This window comes from Leptopilina heterotoma, unplaced genomic scaffold, assembly GCF_015476425.1.
Source record: "Leptopilina heterotoma isolate Lh14 unplaced genomic scaffold, ASM1547642v1 Lhet_74, whole genome shotgun sequence".
In the NCBI taxonomy this organism is placed as follows: Eukaryota; Metazoa; Arthropoda; class Insecta; order Hymenoptera; family Figitidae; genus Leptopilina; species Leptopilina heterotoma.
In genome coordinates, this window is record NW_025111173.1 from 1,585,468 (window position 1) to 1,611,596 (window position 26,129).

The following is a 26,129-nucleotide window of genomic DNA, read 5'->3' on the forward strand; positions in this document are numbered from 1 at the left end:
CCAAGCATGGCCCATTATTGAACCAATCGTTAACATTGGCAACTTCCCGTTGGGCTGTTTTTTTAACTTTTCTAGTATGATCATTTTATATTAAGTTTAAAAACATTCAGGGTCAAACCATTTTAATAAAGTACTTTTGACCTTTTTAAAAACCTTTAAAACTTTGGGAGAATATTTTTGCATATTTATGCAATGGCGATATTATTCAGATACATATTATTCTCGTTGGGTTTTGCACTTCTTTTTGAAATAAATTCATGCAAAATAAATGTTTATTTGGCAGGTTAACGACATGTTGGCTAACTTAAAATTGGTTTTCAACTTTCGATAAAAATCAAAGTCAAAATAAATCAACTTTCTTGTCAGTTCAAAAAAGTATACAAATGAATTTCAAATATAGGGGAGAGTGGGGCAAGACGGGGTACTTAAGGTTTAAAGCGTAAAAAAACGAAAATTATCGAATATATACTTTATTATTATTTTTAATTATCATCTTTGGGAATCAGTCTTTCGTAAAAAAGTCGTACAAAGGCCATCTGTTTCTTAAAAACAAAAGCCTTCATTTGAGTCTAAATAATAACCATTACAATAGAGACAAGGTGTATTTTCCACTTTACCATCGCTAATTGATGATTTAACCTGACAAGCTTTTTTCTTTTTGGTCACTCTTATTTTATTCAGTCTTGATTTTAGTAGTTTTCTTAACTTCTCTTATTTCTCTTTTTTTTTGCTTAATTTGTGAACCCCGTCTTGCCCCACTCTCCCCTACCCCATCTTGCCCGCACCTACGAAATTGAATAAAACGATTAATTACTACAATTTACGATTCAACAAAGAAAAAAAAACATATGCTTCCCTTCTTCTGTAACCCTTGACAGTTAGAAAAAAATTTATACAGTTCATTAACTGTTATTATTAAGTAATAAACACCTCCTAAAAAAGTGAAAAAATGACAAGAAAATCGTCAAAAACAGTATTTTTAGTAAAACAGATAAAAGATTTGTTCTCATGTCGTCTTACTTAAAATATATTTATTTGTTTAACATTTTTTTAATTTTTATTTTATGAAAAAAATTAAAAACAAGTTTCAAATTAGATTTGAAAAAAATTCGGTAGAGTGTCAATTCCATGGAAATTTCAATTTACGGATAACAAAAAAGAAGGTTAAAATATTTTGATTATTTTGACTTTGATTTCTATGAAAAGTCGCAAACTAACTTCAAGTTAGACAAAATTACTTGACGTTAACTTTCAAAATAAACATTTATTTCGAAAAGTAGTGCGAAACCCAACGAGAAATTTTAACAGCAAGCAGAAAATGCTTCAATCTGCATATCCCAAGAATTTGGAATGGATTGGCTTTTCTCCAAGAAAGTTGTAAACTTTCAAAATACTGATAAAATGAAGAATGATCAATTTTATGGTAAAATTTTATATGTATTTCTAACCAAATCATCAAAAGTATTTACATAATATTAAAGTGTAATTACATTACTTTGCAAAAAAAATTCTTAAATAGATTTTTGATATTTCGTACAGAAACTGATATAACATATTTTGCATTTTATTTAATATTTTTAAATTTTAAATTAGTTGCAAAACATAAATTGAGGAGCAAATTTTCAAAAGCTGATAAATCCAATATTAAAAAAAATGGATATAAACATAAAAATATTGTATAGACTACAAAAATCGACCAGTCACTGTCAATTTAAAGAAATAAATTTATTAACAACGAATTTTCAATTTAAAAACTTTTTAAAATAACCAAGATGACATAATTTTTTTGTTTTTTATAAGAAAAAATTACCAAAACCTTTAAATCACTTAATTATGATAATATTTATATAAAAACATTTAAAACATTGTATGTAAATAAATTATTATAAATTTTTATTTTAAAATTAACTGTAGTGGTTATGTTAGGAAAGTCATTTGTTTCAGTTTCTCAAAATAAGAAAATAAGAAATTTTCAAGTTTTGAAAACTTCTTCCTCAACTATGCTTTTAAAAATAAATGTTAATCGGTTTAAGACATTTGTATTAAAGTGTTTTTAAAAAGGTCCGAAGTACATTTTGATGAAATAAAATGTCTCGACTCACAAATTAAATTGTTTTAAAAATTAGTTTATTGCACGGTAATGTACAAAAATTTATAGTATAAGTCACTAAAACCGCGTAAATGAAGTTAAAAAATTTATATTTAGTTTTAAGAATACACTGTGAAAACGAATTATTAAACTACTTTTAGTTTAAACCTGTTTTTCCTTAAGGCTATGTCCAAGTTGTGAAATGTAAACAAACCAAAAGGTTACTACACCAGCACTAAAAACGCAATTTTGCGACAGCCAATTCTCCCACAAAAAATAACATTTTTACACTTTCTTTACGAAAATGGAAAATTAGAGTATCAAAGTTTCCAAAAAAATCATTTTTGAATATAAGCAATAAAAATCAATTAGTAAAATAACTAATTATAATGAGCTGTAAAATGGCATTTTTGACGCGTCGCGAAAAATAAACTGTTTGAGTATATCAACCGCACTGACGATGAAGAAGTCTCATGTCAGCGATTGGACCTTCAACATGTGGAAAGGGAAATTTTTCCCTTTCCTCCTTGAAATTACAAGAGAAAGGGTAAAAACTTCTTCATCGTCCGTGCGGTTGATATAGTCAAACAGTTTAATTTTTCGCGACGTGAACTCTGTTGCTCGCTGCGCGTGCGCAGACCGTACCAAGGTCGCAATGACATTGCCATGCAAAAAGGCACATTTTTTTTTTGACTGAAACTCAGTGGTTTTCTCATTTTTTCAGTTATTCAAAGTTTAGTAACCAAATTCGATACTTTAGTTCGCCATTTCCATAAAGAAAATGTGAATTTATATTTATTTACGCAAATGGGAACCGCGAAAAAATGCTTCACTATTCGGTCTATAATGGGGCATTTTTTCGCTGTTCGCATTTGCGTAAATGAATATAAATTCACATTTTCTTTATGGAAATGGCGAACTAAAGTATCGAATTTGGTTACTAAACTTTGAATAACTGAAAAAATGAGAAAACCACTGAGTATCATTCAAAACCAAAACTAAGAATGCATTGACAGCACCATGCGAAAATGCACATTTTGTTTTCTACTGAAACTTAGTTATTTTCTCATTTTTTTCAGCTATGCAAGGTGTAGTTACCAAATTCGATACTTTAGTTCGCCATTTCCATAAAGAAAATGTGAATTTATATTTATTTACGCAAATGGGAACCGCGAAAAAATGCTTCACTATTCGGTCTATAATGGGGCATTTTTTCGCTGTTCCCATTTGCGTAAATAAATATAAATTCACATTTTCTTTATGGAAATGGCGAACTAAAGTATCGAATTTGGTTACTAAACTTTGAATAACTGAAAAAATGAGAAAACCACTGAGTTTCAGTCAAAAAAAAAATGTGCCTTTTTGCATGGCAATGTCATTGCGACCTTAGTACGGTCTGCGCACGCGCAGCGAGCAACAGAGTTCACTTCGCGAAAAAATAAACTGTTTGACTATATCAACCGCACGGACGATGAAGAAGTTTTTACCCTTTCTCTTGTAATTTTAAGGAGGAAAGGAAAAAATTTACCCTTCCACATGTTGAAGGTCCAATCGCTGACATGGAACTTCTTCATCGTCAGTGCGGTTGATATACTCAAACAGTTTATTTTTCGCGACGCGTCAAAAATGCTGGTATACAGGTCATTTTAACTAGTTATTTTACGAATTGCTTTTTATTGCTCATAGTCAAAAATGATTTTTTTGGAAACTTTGATACTCTAATTTACCATTTTCGTAAAGAAAGTGTAAAAATGTTATTTTTTGTGGGAGAATTGGATGTCACAAAATTGCGTTTTTAGTGCTGATGTAGTGACCTTTTGGTTTGTTTACATTTCACAACTTGGACATAGCCTTAAATTCAACTCATTTTGGGACTTAAAATAAAAATAAAGCAATTTTAGATCTCAAAATCAGTTTTCTAATCAGAAATTTAGTCAATATTTGGAATAAAGTAAGATGTTTCAGTAGAAGTCAAACTTAAAACAATAATTATTTTTTACAGTGTAGGTATATAAATAAAACAAACTTTTTAATTAGAAAAAACTTTGTTAGTTAATAAAAATTAAATTAATGAAAATTATAAAAATTATAAAAATAGTCTCAGGAAATTATAATTGAATATAAATTTTCAAAGAACATTTAAAGTTTTCTATGTTTTTTTATTCTACTCGATTTTGTTAATTTAAGAAATGTAAGTCTCTAGCACGTTAGGTTAAACAGGAAAAAAAAATTTGTTTAATTAAAATTAGTTTGTAAGCTTAACTCTAATACCTGTGTAGAAAATATGTTCATTGGAACATATTTTCAAATATGGATATACAAATATATATACAGTACGAAAACCTACCACGTCAGTCATATCCCATGAGTGGGAGTGAGACAGACTTATGCGATTCCCATACTTTCCTATGACTGACGGATAGCTTTTCTTACTGTATACAAATATTTTCATTGGATGAAAATTCATTATGGAAACTACTCCGAAAATAAAAATCGAAAAAACCATGCGGGCCTGTATTATCTATGATTATCATAATTTATTTATTCATTCCTTTTAACGATTACTGATTTATTTCATTAGAATTCGTCCACTTTTTTCATTTTTGTTTTACCCATTATATTGATCCACGTTGTATATATATTTTGGATAAATATAGAAGTAGCAATTGTTTTTAGTAAATTACATTTTAAAATAAAATTGTGTAAATCTTTTATTCATTAAAGTGGAAAAAGTGCCTACCTTTCTGTGATTGTTTTTCCACAGCCGGCGCACTCGTGCTGAGTGGAACCATTTTTGTTAGTCTCCGACTTGCTCACATCCATAGTCATCGTGATCTGAGCTATTTCGTCCCCTAAAACAATGAATGAAAAAGAAATCAACAAAAATTAACTTTATTTCAAGAATTAATTTTTCTTTTAATTAAATTTTTTCTATTCACTGAAAATTCTGCACTCTAAACTAAAAACCATTGTATTTATTTTTTTTAAATTATTTAATAAAAATTTGTTATCCTTGTAATTGTTAAATAAATAAGTATTTTACATAAATTAAAAATCCTAATATTTTATTACACTAAGTTAACTTTAAGTAAATTAATTGTTTAATCCAATTAATGATTGCAGTAGTTGATTTCTATCTGGTATTTGATAATAAATACAAAATTAATCAATAAATTTAATTCACGCACATTTATTTATTTAATTATTAGTATTTACTATTAAATTCATTTATTATTTTTCTATTTAATTCAATTATTATTCATTTAATTTAATTAATTTAATTATTAATATTTACTTAATTACCTACTATGTTTAAAAATTAATTATTTAATTATTCTGCTTTTTATTATAATTAAATAATTAATTATTATTTAATTAAAGTAATTAATTTCCGTGTACATTAAATAAATCAAGAATCAATTTATAAATTTAATTTCAAACACACGAATACAAAAAGGAAATAAAATACACTAATTAATCAAAGAACCTAATTGAATTATTTTTTTCCTATTACATTATTTTTCATTGCAAATGAATCAGTTTTCAGATTAAAATAAACACGATACGATAGGTAATTAGTAAAATCTTTTAATTTTTTTTCTTTCTTTTTTGTGATTCCGTCATATTTGCCATTAGTTTTTTTTTCTTTTTAGTTAATTAATGACCGGACATGGCAAACCGTACTAATCGACTATGTCAGTTACAGGAAAGAATCTCGTAATTTCACGTTAAATCTCGACGGCCCGTTTCCGGCTTCGATAATAATTAGAAACTTAACCAGTAAATCAAATGGAATCGTCCAAAAGACGTTTTAAGAAAGACACAAACGATAGAGGGACTTTCCAAATGGAACAAAAATGGTCCTTAGACGAATATATTACATTTTTTATTATACTATTTATTACTTAATATATTATTATATTATATAATTATTTACATTGTATTATATTCAGGCAATATTTGTGAGCCTCATAAAGCAATTATTGACGAGAATACCCAATGGGAAAAAAACCACTATGGCGCATTAATGGCCCAATAATGGGAGCCACCATTCCATTATTGTCCCATTATTGGCACCCAATAATGGACCACTAATGGTAAAATCGTGGGATGTCCACCCCGATGCCAATAATTGGCAAACCATTATTGGCACATTATTAGCTGCCATTAAAAAACCAATAATAAAAAAAAAATTTTTTTATTAAATTTTATTGAATAATAAATTTATTTATTTAATAATTATTTTATTTATTATTATTATTATTTATTATTATTAAAAATATTAATTTTTTTAATTAATTATTTTATAGAAATGGTTATTATTTTCTATCACATCAAAATATGAATAACCCTTTCGTTCAGAGTCTAAAAATTATTTACCTCACATCCATCAGTGCAAAAATAGGAGAGGACGGGCAGAATAAAATTCTACAAATATTCGTGAGAATGCTGCCTCCTTATATTCTTTTCTTCTTCTTCTTCTTAAATGACTTGAGGCTTAGCCAACTGTCAGAACAAACACTTAGAAGAATAAGAATTAAGAATCAAAAGTGCCCATGAAATTGGTTAATGTGAACAAAAAGAAATGGCGTCAAACGGAATTCGGTAAACTATATAAATCTATGGCGGCTGATAAACACGTGTTGAGAGGTAAAGATGTGAATTAAATATTTATACTATTGCAAATATGAGTTTAAGTTAAAAAAAAGTCAGTTTAGAATCATTTCCTCCGAATACTTGAAGTTAGACACTTTAAAAATAGAAATAAGTCAAAATTAGAGAACTATAGACATTGTGAGGTAAATCCTCACTTAAATTGATGCTTGAGAACTGTACTTGGGAACGGTTAAAACCAAACTCCTTATATTCTTTTCAAGTTTCATGTTAGTTCCCAGAGAGTTTTAAGCAACACCTCCTATGGGGCGTTGAGCGAACTACATACTTACTACATGATAATTTCTGCAGCGTCGGTAAGTAATTGTATGTAGTTCGCTCAACGCTCCGTAGGAGGTGTTGTTTCAAACTCTCTCGCAACTAACATGAAACTTGAAAAGTATATAAGGAGGCAGCATTCTCACGAATATTTGTGGAATTTTATTCTGCCCGTCCTCTCCTATTTTTGCACTGATGGATGTGAGGTAAATAATTTTTAGACTCTTAACGAAAGGGTTATTCACATTTCGATGTGATAGAAAATAATAACCATTTCTATAAAATAATTAATTAAAAAAATTATTATTTTTAATAATAATAATAATAATAATAATAATAATAAATAAAATAATTATTAAATAAATAAATTTATTATTTAATAAAATTTAATAAAAAAATTTTTTTTTTTATTATTGGTTTTTTAATGGCAGCCAATAATGTGCCAATAATGGTTGCCAATTATTGGCATCGGCGTAGACATCCCACGATTTTACCATTAGTGGTCCATTATTGGGTGCCAATAATAAACCTAAAGAAAACCAATGGCTTCCAATATTGGGCCATTAATGCACCAATGGTAGACTAATGGCTATTTTCCATTGGGTACTTATAACCTTATAATGATGATGGGTATAAGTAATATTTTTTTTCATAACTTTTTTTCTTTATAAGACTCTTATTATTAAGTTGCATAGCAGCAGCAGTGAAGCAGAATGTTAAAATTAATGGATCGTCGTGGGCGAATAAATTACTACCCCGATATCCTACGAGCTTAATTTAAACTTTATCGCCAGTCTTTTCGAGAAAACGAAATTAAATGTATGCCTATCTCTTGGTATTTCGCCTTGAAATCAAACGGAAAACTTGACGCTTAATTAGTTTACAGAGCGCGTTATCTCTAACAGAGTGTGTTTACACTTAGAATTTTGTCTGCACGATGTATAAAGTGTATATATGTGTGTCTATCTATGTATAGTTGCGAACAATAATTATAATACATTATTGCTTATTAAACTCATCGTCCACTCGGAATAAAAAATATTGAAAGAACAGAATTTTTCTTTATAGAAATATTAATATTATTTTTGATTTATTATTATAAAGCTAATTTGCATAATGTATAATTCTTACAGTAGTGTAAAGGAGTATTGAACTTGCACTAAGCAGTTTTAAATTAAATGAATTAGTATTAATGTTAAATTATAATTTACCACCAATTATTATTTAGCACCAATAGCGAAAAATACTAATAATTTAACAAAATTTGCTGAAATTATAAGCAGAAAAACAATTTTAATTAAGTTGCAGAAAGTTGCATTAGCGACAGAGTTGGAGCGCCACCCTCGAAGGCTAAAGTCTTACGACAGTTCCGAGGGAGGGTAAAGGGCTCCAGAAGAAGGGTTACGGGTTTTAGTGGGTCGGGCTGGTAGTAGGTCGCCAGTTTATTAAATTTATTATAACATTTATTTATTTATCTTTTTTTTAATATTTCCTTTTGTTTCATTTTACCAACCCCACATAACCTTAAAGTGCGGAATCCAAGGTATCTGTAGGCAGATTTCCCAAAATTCCCTAAGCAAAAAAAAAAAAATTTAATTAAGTTAGTGCTAAATTATGTTTTAGTACTAATACCAAAACATTTAATATAAGTTCAAGTCGAGGTACAAGTTTAACAATGATCACTAAATTACTCAATTAAAAGTTGTACAAATTAAGAATTATTTCGTAATACTTTAGGTATTAATTTAGCATCATTTGGAAATAATTTATTCTAGTATACTAATTCAATGAATTTATCACTATTTAGCTCTAGTTATTAGTTGTACTAATTTAACACAATATTATTCAATTTTAATATTAACGTAATGTGAGTACTGCACAGATGAATTTATAATTTGTCATTATTTAACACTATACTGTAAAAAGAAGGCATCTTATTTTAAAATACTATTGTAGTCACTTCTAAGTTGTTTCAAAAAAGTTATCAAAAACATCTTAAAATGCATTGGTTTCTAAGATGGATCTTAAAAGTGACTACAATGTATTTTCCATTTCCGAAGAGTTTGAAACAGCAAACTTCAAACTCATCGGAAAACAGCTTCTTTCTGTACTTGTTGCACAATGTACTATTAAGATGCTTCTTTTTGCAGTGTATGTATACAACATTGTACAATATTTTAGCACTATTAATGGTGTTCTCGCATTACTAATTTAGTACCACTTAGCATACAACTTTAATACAGCATAGCAGTAGTGTATTTAATTTAACACTATTTAGGACAAAAGAGTATTACTTAATACTAATTTAAAACTGTTTAACAAGTAGCACTTATTTAGCACCATTTAGCATATACTAACTTAGTACAACATATAACAACAATGTACTAAATTTGACATTATTTAGCAAAAAAATATTACTCTTTTTATTTTAATACTACACGGCAAAAAAATTCACGGAACACTCGTAAACTATAATACATCACTTTTGGATGGTACACGAAATTTCAAAATTTTCATTCACTTTCGATTAGAAATGACGAACTTTAACGAAAAAATGAAAGAAAGTTAATGAATTATTGACGAACTGTGCACGGTCCTGAGCTCCACAGCTGACTAAAGCTAATCGTGTCATTTGACGAAGTACAGTGTATCTAGATTTAGCAGTGGCTGTTAGTTGTTAGAACAATAATGTTATATGGTATAGGTAAATCTGAATTTGTAGAAAGTTACTAATGAAATGACGAAAAGTCGTCCACCAAATGATTTAGTAATAATTTTACTAAATAGTGAAATTTTACTAATTGCTTACACTGTAAAAACAAGTGTCTCAATGTAAGACGTTTTGTCCCCACTTTTGAAACATTTGAGGTGTTTTACCTCAAAATTACTAAGGTAAAACACCTCAAATGTTTCAAAAATGGGGACAGAAACGTCTTACTTTGAGACACTGTTTTTACAGTGTAGTACAATATTTAAATATTATACTACCAATTAGTAGAAATTCAATTATGTTCAAAAATAAAAAAAAATCTCGTCGAAATTTCAATTATCTTTATAAATAATAAAATTCTTCTCCAAAATTCAATTATTTTCAAAAAATTTCCTCTACTCAATGACTTCCAATACCTACTATTTTAATATAAATTTATAAAAGAATTCAACTATTTTTAAAAAATTTAATAAAATTCTATGCAAACATTTAATTATTTTCATAAATAATTAAATTTTCACAGGAATTCAATTATATATAAATTTTTATCAATTTTTTCGCAATAATTCAGTTATTTTCATAAATAATAAATTTTTTACTGAGATTATTAAATTATTTATTTTCGTATTTAAATAATTAAATTCTTGTAGAATTTTTTAATAAAAATTAATTTAAAATGCGTTTTAGTTAAAATTGTAGATTATAATTGAAAATTAAATGCATAAATGCAATTATAATTCTGTAGAATTATAATTGTGTGGAAAAGTTTACCTAATTGAATTTATTTGAAATTAATATTTTTCGAATAATTGAACAATTAAAGAAATTTGTAAATAAATCTAATAGAACATTTCTTTGAGTATCTAATCGAGTGAATGAAGCAGAATATTCTTTAGGGCCGGGTTAAAAGTAAAAAATTTGTCAATAAATCAGGGAATAATAAGTTAATAATAGTTAATAATAAGTTACCAACTGCAAAGTATTAGATTAAGGGGACATTCCAGTTTAAAATGTCAAAAAAATCGATTTATTTTTGTTTTTATTTTCGGATTTCTTATAGTGTCAAGAATACTCTCCTAAAATATTATTGCAAAATTCGAAGTAAAACAAAAGTTATACATCCTTATTCTTCGCCATGTCAAAGATGTTTTTGTATGCGGATAAGCAATCGAATGAATTAAATGTTTTCTCATTTGCATTTTTTATAAAAGACAAACAAAAATGTATTTGGTGTTGCTGATCACAAATTACACGGAAAAAAAAGTACGTGAATCCTTCCTTGAAAGTGCTTGACTTTTGGATAGGACACAAAATACAAGGTTGTATCATATACTTTTTATTAGAAAATATAGAAAAGTCCTAGAGTTATTCTAGTACTAGTATGGGCAACAGTGTTTTTTAAATTTTAACGAAAAGTCATTTGTTCAGTTTTATAAAGTACGTGAAAGATTAGTTGACTGCGCTTGAAAATTCTGTAGAGCATGCGCAGTGTGCGTTGCGCGTTTTTACCCAAGGTAAATGCCAGCTGATCGTCTGTTTCCATTTGTGTTAATTTCAGATGTGAATATACTATTATTTTATGAAAAACAAATAGTGTTAATATATATTTGTCTTCAAGAATTGACTTTCAAAAAAATATTTTTTATTTTGTGTTTCTCACAAAACAGAATGTTATGTAAGTCTCAGTTTTCAGTGAAATAGCATGTCTCAGAAGTCGTGAAAAATTTCACCATGTGGTATATAAGAACAATTCGATACGTACTTTTAAGTGTTAAGTGTGTGTTTATATTTAAGTTATACGCGAATATATGTGTGTGTTATAGGTTAGTTCATAAGTGTTGACGAACGTCGAAAAGTGATACAATAATTGTTCTTTGTTTGTGTGATTAATTATCCAAATATGTGAATGAATGAGTGAATTTCAGAAAAACTGTATGAACAAGTGGAAATTATTATTTTTATTTTACAATTTCTTTGAAAGTCAATGAAATTCTCAAGCAAGGTACTAGAAATTTTCATTGACTGCTTTTGAAACTCTCATGCAAAAGTACAAGACTGTTTTCAGTATTTTGTGTCGTATCTAAAAGTCAAGTACCGAGTCAATGAAAATTTCACGTACTTTTTTTTCCGTGTAGATATCAAATTTTAAAATTCAAAATGACGGATCCAATATGACGGAAAAGAAAATTTAAAAAAAAAATTTTTTTTCTTCCACCATATTGCATCTGCCATTTTTAATGTTGAAAAAATGATGTCATATTCGTAATTAGCGACCCCAAAAACCCCCCCGTAACGATTTTCAAGCTAATCCAATGATTTTGAAAAAAATGTCCGCTATATTGGATCCGCCATTTTGAATTTTAAAAATCTGATTCCATATTCGTAATTAGCGACCTCAAAAACCCCCGAGTAACGATTTTCAAGCAAATATAAATAAAAATGAAAAATTTTTTTTTTATACAAATTCTTAAATAAATTATTTATTACCTGTAAAAGAAATTTTTTAAATAAATGTCATAGTTATTTTAATAATATACACTAAAAAAGCCTTCTTTTTGCCTGTTTTGAACTGGAATGTCCCCTTAATTAAACATTATTACTATAACTTGGAATTATTTACTGCTAAGTTAAAATCATGAAAATTGTGCTCTAGTACTAATTTACTATTTCCCACTATTTAAGTACTTTTTTCACCGACAGATTAGCTCAGTCGGATAGATGCCTCGCTTGGCGGTCGTTTAAGGACCAAGGGTATAAGTATCCTTGGTTCGCGCCCATTTGGCTTGGTATATTTCCGGCACGTGAGATAATCTGAGCGGGAGGTTTGACGTCGAGATATGTGACTGTCCACGAGAAAACAAGGCTTAGCTCCCAAACGTGAATTTCATAGGGCGAGCGATTGAAGTACTACGATTGAAGTTAACTACGCTTGACATACCCATCTTTAAAACGATATATTGTCGAAAGTAATTGATATTTTTAACTTCTGACTTTTGCATTTGAAAAAGCAACATAAAATCTGTCGATTACCATAAAAAACTCAAATTGATTTTTTCGACCTAAGCCGTGTTTTATCGTGGACAGTCAACGATTGAGGTTAACTACGCTTAACATACCCATCTTTAAAACGATATATTGTCGAAAGTAATTGATATTTTTAACTTTTGACTTTTGCATTTGAAAAAGCAACATAAAATCTGTCGATTACCATAAAAAAATTAAAATTGATTTTTTGGACCTAAGCCTTGTTTTCTCGTAGACAGTCACATATAATGATGTGCACCGTCGATTATTGTCCGGTACACACCATTAGAACTCGACTGTCGATAAAACCGGTTGTACTCAGAGAGGTTTTCTACAGTTTCCCTCTTCTCTGGCGAGAAAACCCATTGACGGATGGTTCAGGCGAATGCTAGTACTTCTAATAAAGTCGGCTGTAGACGCAAAATTAGGTTAATATATAGAATTTTCATATGTAGAATGGTTATGCTTAATCCAAAAAAAATATTTCTCGGGGACTCTTGTCGAAGTGTGTAAGGCCAATAGGGCAGGAGTATAAACAATAAAAAAAAGTACTTTTTTCCAAGCTATAAATTGAATTGAAATTCAATAAAAAAGAGAATAGAAGTTTAATAGTGGATAACAGACGAAAAAAGTAACATCCAATCAACAAGATCATTAAATATAGATCGATAAACTGTCCCTCTTGTTCTTGTATAAATCGTTTTTCATATCTTAAGAGACCAAATTGTCTTTGGATTATGACCCTGCAACAACAAGAACAATAGTGATAACGACGAAAACAAGAGAGGACGAGATTAACTGCGTTCACGGCAACGTTGCTTCCGGGGGGTGAATAGGTAACTCCCTATTATTTGGTAAGAGTGGGGCGGCGGAGGGAAGTAGACCGCGCTGAGGCACGGGAGCTTAATTAATTAGCTGGATACTTTGAGTAACAATCCATTATTGCATACAAACATCCCCTCGGCCCCCAAAGAGCCAAGCTGCAGCTTTATGCTGCTAATTGGCCTTCTCAGAGTCGGGAGACCCGCGCGAGTTATAAACGCCCCCCTCTACTGCTACTATTTCTCCCCACCCTTTCACATCCCTGTTCTCCTCTGTATTCCTTCCCCTCTATTTTCCCCACTCTCTCACATTTTTTCTTTTTTCTTTCCCGTTTCACTTCATCACATCACTTGCTCCTAAATTTCTCCTTATTCAACTACATGCTGATAGCAGTTTCCGTGTTTCGCTCTATGTTTTCAGACACTCATATATATGTATACAGGACATGAAAAAACATTGCTCGAACGAATAGAGCTAATAATGCACGTAAAAAGGAGCGCTCTCGGCGAAAAAAAAGGAAGAAAGAAAATAGAATTCCCAGTACTTATGTGACTTGCGACAGGTATTTTTTTCGCATGGAATTCGTAAACAGTTCGTTAATTGGAAAGCAAATTAAATACAAGTAAAGAAAAACTCGCGAGTTTTTCAAAACTACTAGATTTCCTCTATTTACATGATGATAAAAAACTTTCTTCTTTTTCTTTCCATTGATACATTGAATTTGTGGTAAATTTTCTCAATATACAAACTATTTTATTTCAATCTCAATTAAAATACACGTAGACAACCTCTATCTCTGTGTTTAAGCATTACTGAAATTTACTAATATTTAATGCAGAACATAACTGACTATTTAATTACTTTTCATATAATTGCCTCTTGACTATATATTTAGTTTTTTTCATTAAAAAAAATAATTTACTATCTTTTTAAAAATTTTTATATATGTAAAAAAAATTAATTTAAAAGATGTAAATTAGGTTAATTAGAAATATGATATCAAATATTTATTTCTACATAATAGTTATAGTAAAATAGAATTTTTTTTAAATATAAAGACAAATAATATGAGGTACAATTAGTGTTTATTTGAATCAAATAAAACTTATTTGGTTCAAGGTAAATATTTATTTTACATTACTTTCAATTTAAATAAATAATATTAATTAATAAATAAAAACACAAGTAGAACCAAAATTTGTTGATTTAAGGTAAACACTTATTTTATATCCATGGAATCAATAATAACCTGTATGTAATATTTTATTCATATTTTTCTATCAACATTATTTTATTCACAAAATATTTTCTAGTAAAATATTATTATTGGAAAAAAAATTAAATATAATAAAACTTAATAATAATAATAATAATAATCCCCGCCGGGTTGTCCACTACCGAACATCATCGATGTCTTTGACGTGCTGGGAGAAGCGGATCCACTGCCAAACGTCATTGATTTCTTTGATGTACTGGGAGAAGTGGATCCACTGCCGAACATCATTGATTTCTTTGATGGGCTGGGAGAAGTGGATCCGCTGCCAGACATGATTGATTTCTTTGATGAGTTGGGAGAAGTGGGTTCGCTGTCAGACACGACTGGCATCTTGGATATGTTCGGTAGACCTTGCCGTGGTGGCGGGGCTTTTCACTAAAGGACAACCAACAGGGTGGTACCCTGATTCTAAAACCAAAAAAAAAATATGATTATGAATCATAATATCAATGAATTACCCCAAGGAGGAACCCCGAAAGGGGACAATACTCCCGACGGTGTCTCTTCGAACACCGCCGCAGGCCCCACGGATTTTGGGGGGGGGCCAAAACAATGATCAGCCGATAATCTATGAGACAAATGTCTCAGACCAGTTCCTGGCTATTCCGAGAATTTTCAAAAGCTTGCGCCAAGGATTCAAGCGCCAAAAGAACGTCAGTCGTGAAATCCAGGATGGCGTGACGGTTTTGGAAGGTGCGTTTGACATAATCTGTAAGAATTTACGTTTTATCCCCAAGCCTTTCAAAGACCAAGAGCCGCAACACCCAACTGTGGTAGCTCCACAGCAGACGGAGAGCACTACTGCATCTGGGTAAAAATTTTCCAAGTGATACCGCCAAAAATTTTATAGTCTCCAATTTTGGTGTAATTACTTTTAAATTGTAGTATTAGTTGACCTTTTTTAAATCTGTAAAAATTGCTGACCTAGTATGACGGGTTGCCAAGTTACAGGGGCCTGAATTTATCTGCTTTTATTGCGCGCGGTGAATTTCAATTAATCATAACTTTCATTACAATTAGTCGATTTTAATTTTTGATGGGTGCTTTTTAAAGCATTTTTTACCAGATTTTCAAAAATGCTATTAGTTTTTTTAAAACTAAAAAATTTAAGTAATTTTCTTTGAATTTTAATAATATATTATAATATTTTTGTGTTTTTCTCCCCATGGGCCCATTTTGATTTTTTAAAAAATATAATATATCGAAAGCTTGACTCTTTCCCTACAAAAACATGTAAATCCGAAAATGGGATTGAAAGAATTAATATTTTTTTAGAAGGTTTTTCATACGCATGAGTACGCTACTTAAGTAGCCGCAGTGTTATAAAGCGTTTAACAGTATTTATTAAAGTTACAAGCGCTAACTGAAAGTTAAATATTAATTTTTTATGAAGTTATCATTCCCTATAGCTAATACAGATGACTAAAAATTTTCACTTCTTGATTAAGTTAAAAATAACATTGTTTTTAGATTGCAGTTTTTGACCGTTAATCCAGGTTTATTATATTTTCATGGCTTATGCGTATGTCGCTACTTCTTGATGTGTACGTTGGGGTAAAGTTGAAGTTTTGTATTAGTCGCTCGCTGTAGCTTGAGTTTATTTTCAGTGCTTTTAAACTGTAATTATAAAATTTCTTTGAGGTACTTCATATACATTTCTTAGTAGCTGGATACGTAACAATATTGTATAGAATAACAAGTTTTAATTTTTCTTTGTAGTTCTGACATAATGAAACGACGAAAAAGTCATAGTGATCAATGTTATAATCGTTTTGAAAAGGATCATCACGGATCTTGTGATGATATAAGAACGATGTCTAAAAATTTGAGAATAAATTATATTAATGTTCCACTCGATGCAAAATTATGCTTATTATGCAGAAAGGAAATGTCACTACTTTCCTCTATGTCCCCTTTACAGAAGAGTGAAACAGTGTCAGTTAAAAATGATTCTGCATTTTTCGTAAGTGAAAACGAATGCGAAAATGCAGTCAATACTGAAACATCATAAAAAGTTGGTTCCGATATTGATGATTTTATAGAAGATGAGACTTATCTTTCTTCTTCTTCAAAAAAATTAAAAAATGCTAGTGATGACGAACAGCATAAAGCAGCGATTGAGATTTTCGATCAAATTAAAGAAAAATTTAAAATCTGTACAAGTCATTTAGAGAAAGTATTACTTTTAACCCTTTGCCCCTAAATCTTGGGGTCGTAGCGAAAACCTCAATCTCTGCTTTATGCAGTTCGTCATCACAAGCATTTTTAATTTTTTTGAAGAAGAAAGAAGATAAGGCTCATCTTCTATAAAATCATCAATATCGGAAGCAACTTTTGATGATGTTTTAGTATTGACTGCATTTTCGCTTTCGTTTTCACTTACGAAAAATTCAGAATCATTGTTAACTGACACTGTTTCACTCTCCTGTAAAGGGGACATAGAGGAAAGTAGTGACATTTCCTTTCTGCATGATGAGCATAATTTTGCATCGAGTGGAACATTAATATATTTTTTTCTTAAATTCTTAGACATCGTTCTTATATCACCACAAGATCTGTGATGATCCTTTTTAAAATGATTATAACATCGATCACTATGACTTTTTTGTCGTTTCATTATGTTCATTATGTTTCATTATGTCAGTACTACAAAGAAAAATCAAAACTTGTTATTCTATACAATATTGTTACGTATCCAGCTACTAAGGAATGTATATGAAGTTCTTCAAAGAAATTTGATAATTACAGTTTAAAAGCACTGAAAATAAACTCAAGCTACAGCGAGCAACTAATACAAAACTTCAACTTTAACTCAACGTACACATCAAGAAGTAGCGACATACGCATACGCCATGAAAATATAATAAAGCTGGATTAACGGTCAAAAACTTCTATCTAAAAACAATGTTATTTTTAACTTAATCAAGAAGTGAAAATTTTTAGTCATCTGTATTAGCCATAGGGAATGATAACTTCATAAAATATTAATATTTAACTTTCAGTTAGCACTTGTAACTTAAATAAATACTGTTAAACGCTTTATAACACTGCGGCTACTTAAGTAGCGTACTCACGCGTATGAAAAACCTTCTAAAAAAATATTAATTCTTTCAATCCCATTTTCGGATTTACATGTTTTTGTAGGGAAAGAATCAAGCTTTCGATATATTATATTTTTTAAAAAATCAAAATGGGCCCATGGGGAGAAAAGCACATAAATATTATAAAATATTATTAAAATTCAAAAAAAATTACTTAAATTTTTTATTTAAAAAAAAACTAATAGCATTTTTAAAAATCTGGTAAAAAATGCTTTAAAAAGCACCCATCAAAAATTAAAATCGACTAATTGTAATGAAAGTTATGATTAATTGAAATCCACCGTGCGCAATGAAATCTGATAAATTCGGGCCCCTGTAACTTGGCAACCCGTCATACTAGGTCATCCATTTTTACAGATTTCAAAAAGGTCCACTAATACTACAATTTAAAAGTAATTATACAAAAATTGGAGACTATAAAATTTTTGGCGGTATCACTTGGCAAATTTTTACCCACCTCTGAACGGCGCAACGACATGTCCTAATAAGGCAAAAGCCGTTAATAAACGCCCCAGGGAAGGTGCAAGCCCAGATGCGATTCCGCGACGGGCGACCCAAGGCGGGAAGAGAATTAAGCGAAAGGAGGCTCCACAGCTTGGTTCTGAGTCGCTAGTTGGAACAAAAGAGGCGCCCTCAAACAGTCCTGGCAAGTCGTATGCTGGGACCGTTTTGAGAGACGGAGCGGACAATGGAGACGGTATCAAAGTTGTTAAAAACAAAAAGAAACGGACTCCAAAAGAGAAACCCTCAGGTGAGAAAAAAGAGCTTCCGAAGCCCCCTTTGAAGCTAAGGAGCACGGAAGCTGTTAAAATTACGGCAAGCGACCCAAAGTTTTATGAGGGTATCTTGCCGCTAATAAAAGCAAAGGTAAACCCAGAAGATACGGGTACCGTGATCCGGAAAATCAGGAGAACTTTTAAACAGGAGGTTCTCGTGATAGTGAAAAAGGGCGGAGAGACCTTAAAATTTGCAGATGCACTGTCTTCGGCCCTGCATGGTAAAGCTGAGGTCACACCTCTAGTGAATAAAAGGTCTCTAGAGATTAAGGATTTGGACGAAGCCACCTCAGAGGATGAGGTAACTGCAGCACTAAGAGAAAAGCTGGGTAAACCCGACCTGAAGATGGAGTGTCGACTTTTGCCGCGCTACAGAGGAACTAAGGTTGCTCTGGTACGTCTGACAGAGGCAGAAAGTAACACTCTGCTAAAGCTTGGTAAAATAAAAATCGGCTGGATAAATGCTCCAATTCGCGAGCATGTTGAAGTAGCTAGGTGCCAAAAGTGCCTAGCATACGGACACTCAACCCGAACCTGCAAAGGCCCCGACAGAAGTAAAAACTGTCGGAGATGCGGCGGAGAGGGACACCTCGCGAAGAGCTGTAAAGTTAAGCCGAAGTGCCTTACGTGCTTGGACCTGGGGAAGCCAGAGACGGATCACGATTCCGGAAAGATAGTCTGCCTGGTTTACAGAGAAGAACTGCAAAAGATTAAAAGGGCAAATCCTTAAAATTTTTGCAGGTCAACCTGCATACAAGTAAGGATGCACAGTTGCTCCTAATGCAAACAGCAAGGGAAAATGAGGTCGATATCCTGTTCTGCAGTGAGCAGCATCAAGGAAGCGACCTCGCACCTTGGTATCAGGATAAGGCGAAGAGAGCCGCCATCAAGCTGTGCAACCCAGAATTGCGGGTTGACAAGTTCTTGGAGACAAGCAGCGGGTTTGTGTGGATAGAGGTGGCTAATATACGTATGTATAGCTGCTACTTCTCACTCAACGACCCGCTGACCACCTTCGAAGCCAATATAGAAGACCTAGAATCGAGCCTCATAGAATCCAAGCTGGATGTCATCATCACTGGCGATTTTAATGCAAAGTCGCCAGAGTGGGGTGAGACGAGGCTCGACAAGAGAGAAATTCTGATTGGAGAAATGATCTCCAAGAACGATTTATTAGTTGTAAACCGGGGAAAAACATGGACGTTTAGACGAGGTGCAATCGGATCGATTATTATTGATTACATTGAGTTCTCAGTCTCAATGGGAGACACACGAGGAGGAAAAAGACAGGAAGCTCCTAGTCGCAAAACCTCCTCATGGAACATTAAGAAACTCGACAAGGAGAAGTTCAGCCGGTCTCTAGAAGAATCTATCTTAATTGAGGATTCTGGTTGGGTGAGGAGGCCGAAAAGTCTAAATGGAGAGATGCGAGCGGTGCGAGATATAATCGTCACCGCTTGCAATGCGTCGATGCCACGTCGCAAAGGCGCCTTTCCAAGGAAAAAATCCTTGCAATGGTGGTCAGAGAAGCTGGCCTCCTTGAGAAATGAATGCCTCAAAGCAAGAAGGACATACACCCGATCTAAGGGAGATCCTTTGCTGAAAGAGGCTTTCAAGGAGGCGAAAAAGGACCTCAAGAAAGAGATCCGCAGGTCGCGACGCCGTAGCTGGAAGGACCTAATCGAGGAAGTCGGTAAGGACCTATGGGGTCTGGCTTTTAAAATCGTGACTAAGAAATTAGTGACGAGGCAAAAGACCCCCGGGCTGGACAATCCCGATTGGGTCAGAAAGATAATAAGTTCTTTGTTTCCTCCTGCAGAGCCATACCTTAGAAGGGACTGGAGTTTTTGCAAAGTCGAAGAGGAAGAACTCTTCACACTTAGTGAACTGCAAAAAGCAGGCAAAAGATTGAAAACAGGCAAGGCGCCTGGAATCGATGGGATAAGTAACGAGATCCTAAAGTTGGTAATCGACACTTCACCCCAGATTCTGCTTCGATGCTTCAATCTTTGCCTTGAGAGAGGAGAGTTCTTCCGCGACTGGAAGCGACAGAGGTTAGTTCTCCTGAGGAAAGGTGAAAAACCTCTAGATAAAGTCTCATCATACAGCCCTATATGCCTGCTAGATACGATGGGTAAACTTCTAGAGGATATGGTTCTGCAGAGAATGCAAAGCCACTTGACCGGAGAGAATAGTCTATCGGATCACCAATTTGGTTTCCGTAAAGGCAAGTCCACAGTTGATGCCATCCAGGCAGTTGTGGACATAGCCAAAGCAGGAAAAAACAAGTTGGGACCTGAAAAAAAGAGCTTCTGCGCGTTGGTAGCAATTGACATACGCAACGCGTTTAATTCCGCAAGATGGAAAGATCTCATCGAGTCGATGGAAAAGAAAAACATGCCGCCCTACTTGTTGCGGATAATGGATAATTATCTTAGCGACAGGTGGGTTATATATGTGGGAGACACCTGCACTCTCCAGGAAGAGATGCAACGTGGGGCTCCTCAAGGCTCGAGGGTGGGTCCATTTGTATGGAATGTATCTTACGATGATTTTCTGCGAATGGATCTACCCGAAGGTGCAGTGATCATCGGCTTTGCGGACGACGCGTTGTTTGTGTGCACTGCCAAAAGTGAGGAGGCTCTTGGGACATTGGTGAACAAATGTCTGCGACTAGCAAAAAGCTGGCTGGATACCAGAGGTCTTGAAATGGCCCTGGAAAAGACCGAGGCACTGCTGGTCACAGACAGACGTGGTTATGAGCTCCCACGAATCGTGATAGACGGATTCGAGGTCAAGTGGAGTAATCAAATTAAATACCTTGGTGTGGAGTTGGATGGAAGGTTAAACTTCCACCACCACATGGCTACGGCGTCAAATAAGGCGATCGAGTGTGCGGCTAATCTTTCACGGTTAATGCCAAATGTAGGCGGACCCCGTGAACAAAAATGGAGACTGGTGGCGAGTGTCGCCCATGCTAAAATGCTCTATGCAGCACCAGCGTGGGACCCATCCCTGAGGAATAAAAGATGTGTTACCATCTGTGAAAAGATACTGTCGGCGCAGAGATCGATAACAACACGTATCATCTCTGCATATAAGACGGTATCTACGAGTGCTGTGCAGGTCCTTGCAAGTGTCCCGCCAGCAGATCTTTTGGCGAGGGAAAGGGAAGAAATGTTTCTCTTTTCTAAAGAAAGAAGTTCCTTAGATGAGGAAATAAGACCAAGCAAGGGCCTGATCCGCAAAGAAGCGAGGCACAGGCTCATAGAAAGATGGCAAGAAAGATGGGATGGTAAGGAAAAAGATCGATGGACTTATCGCCTTATCCCGGCACTCGCCACCTGGATAGATAGGAAACACGGTCAGGTTTCCTATTATATGACTCAGGCGTTCACAGGTCACGGGTGTTTTGGCTCGTACCTGTGTCGCTTTAAATTACGCGAGAGCGAGGTGTGTGCATATTGCCAGTACCCTGAGGATAACGCGGAGCACACCCTCTTCTCATGCAGAAAATGGGACTTGGAGAGGCGGGCCATGTTCGAAGGTGTAAATAGTCAAGTTACACCGGAGAACATGGTATCGCTGATGACCCAGTCGGAAGAGAATTGTCGGCAAGTCGAGAACTTCATAATCTTGGTTATGTCGAGGAAGGATCTCGACGGCCGCCAAAAAGCGTAATTTAAACAGCTTTGAATTTTGTACGTTTGTTTTTTATTAATTTATTTTGTGATTTATTTGTCCTTGTACATTTTTTGATTGTTTGTGTTTTTTATTCATCTTTGTACAGTTTTATGTTTTCAATATTTTATACACGTTTATTTTTTCTTTTTTTTATATATCCGTTTGTAATTTTATCTTTTGACTTTTTACCCTTTTTAGAATTTGATTTTTTATTGTTGTGCTGTAAATTCCGCTTATACTTTGAAATGGTTTAAATTTTTTTTTAACTATGGACGCAGGTTAACCGCAGAGAGAAGGGTCGCATTAGTGACAGAGTTGGAGCGCCACCCTCGAAGGCTAAAGTCTTACGACAGTTCCGAGGGAGGGTAAAGGACCGCAAAGAAAGTTCCACTTAAAGAGGATTCCCACTTATCGAGGGACCACTTATCCAGGTTCGACTGTATAATATATATTTATTTTTCTTTTTTTTATATTTCCTTTTGTTTTATTATACCAACCCCACATAACCTTGGAGTGCGGAATCCAAGGTATCTGTAGGCAGATTTCCCAAAATTCCCTAAGCAAAAAAAATAATAATAATAATAATAATAATAATAATAATAATTACTATTATTATTATAAATGTAAATTAATAGATATACATTTTAACCCGTTGCCTGTTTCCGACCCACGGGTGGGTCGTGAAAAAGTTTAGCCATAACTGTTTCCGACCCACCCGTGCCGTGGGTCGTGTTCATTTTCACTCCAAATAAATATAATTTGTATATAAATTGATAGATATTTTTCTTTATATTAATATTATAAGACATTATATGGGTCATTAATGATATTTTTACAATAATTGAATAATTAGTTATAATTTAAATATATTATACTATTTGAAAAAGTATCAGATTCCGCTGGGCATTTTGGGACAATCATGTATTTTCCTCAAACAGTTAAGGGGATCAAAATCACACTGTGAGAAAAAAATTTATTTAATTGAAATAAACAATAACTTGTTTAATATAAAAAAAATATTTATTTGGATACATAAAATAATTTTTATTTCATCCAACTAAATGGTATTTATTTCAAATACTGAAATTGTTGGTACAAATTAGAGGTGTACAAAAAGCTCGAAACTCGATCGAGCTTTTCATTTTTTGAGCCGAGCCGAGCTATGTAAAAAGTTCGAATAATTTCGAGTACTCGAATTTTTCGAGCACTAGTATTTTGAGTACTCGAATTCACTCGAGTGCTCGAATTTACCCGAGTACTCAAAAATTTCGAGTAATCGATACATCGAGCCGGCTCCGGGTCGGACATTCGAGATTTTTCACACCTCTAGTACAAATAAAATTTATTCGATTCAATTATAAAAATAATTTGATTCAAGTTTATGGTTATTTGATAATGGGCAAGTAATCGAATATTTAAAATCAAATTTTTTTTAAATGTATATTTAAATTTCAATAACCCTATTGCGTAATTAATAATAAAATTGATTATTATGACTATTATTATTTATCAATTAATTTCCAAAACAGTGTAAATTTGTTAAATAAATATAAAAAAATATTATAGAGTAATTAGATTTTTCTTAAAAAAATGGAAAAGGAAATAGTATTTTATAGTAGTTTGCGATAATTCATAAATATAAATATAGATAATTTAATATCAGTTTCTCGTGTACTCTTCATGATAAACTCTTAATAATTAGATAAAGTCTAATTAATCCACACTCATAGGAAAACAATTATGTTTACAAAAAATTTAATTTTTATAATTATGATTCAATTATTTATTATGAATTATGATTTAATTATGATTCATAATTTTCGAAAGTTCAAATGATAAATATATTTTCAAAAATTACTAATTTAAATAGAATCAAATTGCTTCCATACATTGAGAAAACTGGAGTATTGGACTAAACATCTGGAGGGACAAATCGTTGATATTTGAGAGTTAGCTATTGGATAACAATCTAAATGTTCAAATACACCATTGACAGATATTCGTGCCATTTCTCTTGGAGGGAAAATGAGTTTATAACAGAGGGACAAATTAACCATCTTGAGAAATCCCTTCCTTATCCGGCGCGAAATGAATAAATATGTCAACCTAACCCCTAAATTAAATACATAAAATGTCAGAAAAATAATTTCGCGCGCATCAGATCGTACACATTTTCTGCGCAACTTTTAACCCTCAGATATAATGGGAGAGAATATACAAGTAGATTTCCATTATCAATTCAAAACTTATTTAAGAAGGACTATTTAACTCTCTTCATAAGCAAAGGAAACATACACTTTTTGAACCTCTGAATTTGACTCTCCAGTTTTCTCAGTATAATAACTTTTTATTTACTTAATTCAACTAATATTTGAGTTTGTTCCAAAAACAAAATTTCCCAAAGAGTGCAAATTGTAAATCTTAAGTTTTGTTATTCGTAAAAAAATAGGTGATGTTAAATATTATTTACTTATTTTTTTAATTAGGTATTTAAAAAAATGTGAAATAAAGAAAAAAAATGAAATATCAAAAAAAAATAATGATCATCTGGTTAAATTGCAATTGAGTTATTTTAACACAAGACGTAATCAAGGAGAAAGGAGGAGTGAAGCGGGTGGGTAGAAAAAATGATGACAACGCGTTACTGAGATATTGTTAATAGGCAATTAGAGTATGCTCATTATAAAGCACTGTAATCGCACTTAATCTCTTGATAAGACTTTAAGATAAGAGAAACTCATTGACCAGTTGACTGGTCATGATCACACGCGTGGCGATGAGTCTTAATCAAAAACCCTGTCTGCTTTTCAGTTTGAATACGTATTTAGACTTTTACATCGTGTTAATTTTTCCCCCTTTTTTCTTCATTTTTCCTCATTTATTTCTTTCCTTTTACTCATATTTTTTTCTATTACATACATAAATGTGTACTAAAGAATTTTACATTAAAAGTAATATATAATACCTAGAAAATTATTAATGAAATAGCTGAATAAATAACTTTTTGATTATAATTACACTACCGTCGGGAATTATCGGTACGGCTGCACGCGCACGGCCCAAAAACATACCAATCTTTAAATCACGATTTTTTTGTAAATACAAATGTCAGAAAATTAACAAATATACCTTTCGAAAGATTATTAAATTCTACGATTAATGGTACATAACTGAAAATTTTATTATTGATAAATAATAAAATTTTAAAAATTAAAAAATTAATTAATTAATTTAAAATTTTTTTAATAATTTATACAAAGATTGCAACAATTGACAAATTTGACAAAAAAATTTTAAAAATACAATTTTTTTGGAAATTTTTTCAACCCCTGCACATTTTTTAAAAATTGCAGACAAAATTTGAAACTTATATAGGTGTGATCATTCAAGTCTCATCTTTAATTTAAGACCAAAAGAATTTTAAAATCTTAATCGGTTAGCGAGATATCATTATAAACGCACGAGCATTTTCAGCCAAAAACCGTTCAAAATCGACTAATTCAATGCATTTGTCAAAAAACATGCTCGGACGTTTAGAATGATATCTCACGAACCGAAAAAGATTTTTAAACTCTTGTGGTCTTAAATTAAAGATGAAATTTAAATGATCACACTTATGTAAGTTTTAAATTTTTTCTACAATTTTTAAAAAATGTGCAGAGGTTAAAAAAATTTCCAAAAAAATTGTATTTTTAAATTTTTTTTGTCAAATTTG

At 32.0% G+C, this 26,129-nt stretch overlaps 1 protein-coding gene across 2 annotated transcripts in view; it reads right to left on the minus strand.

Annotated features, from left to right (window-relative positions):
• Positions 1 to 26,129, minus strand: part of LOC122510796 (LIM domain only protein 3-like) — a 235,980-nt gene that overhangs the window by 81,961 nt on the left and 127,890 nt on the right. For both annotated transcript variants that reach the window (XM_043625698.1, XM_043625695.1), the window contains exon 2: positions 4,830 to 4,941. In XM_043625698.1, the coding sequence (XP_043481633.1) occupies positions 4,830 to 4,918 (89 nt within the window). In that variant the 5' untranslated portion in view covers positions 4,919 to 4,941. The remainder of the gene's footprint in view (positions 1 to 4,829; positions 4,942 to 26,129) is intronic.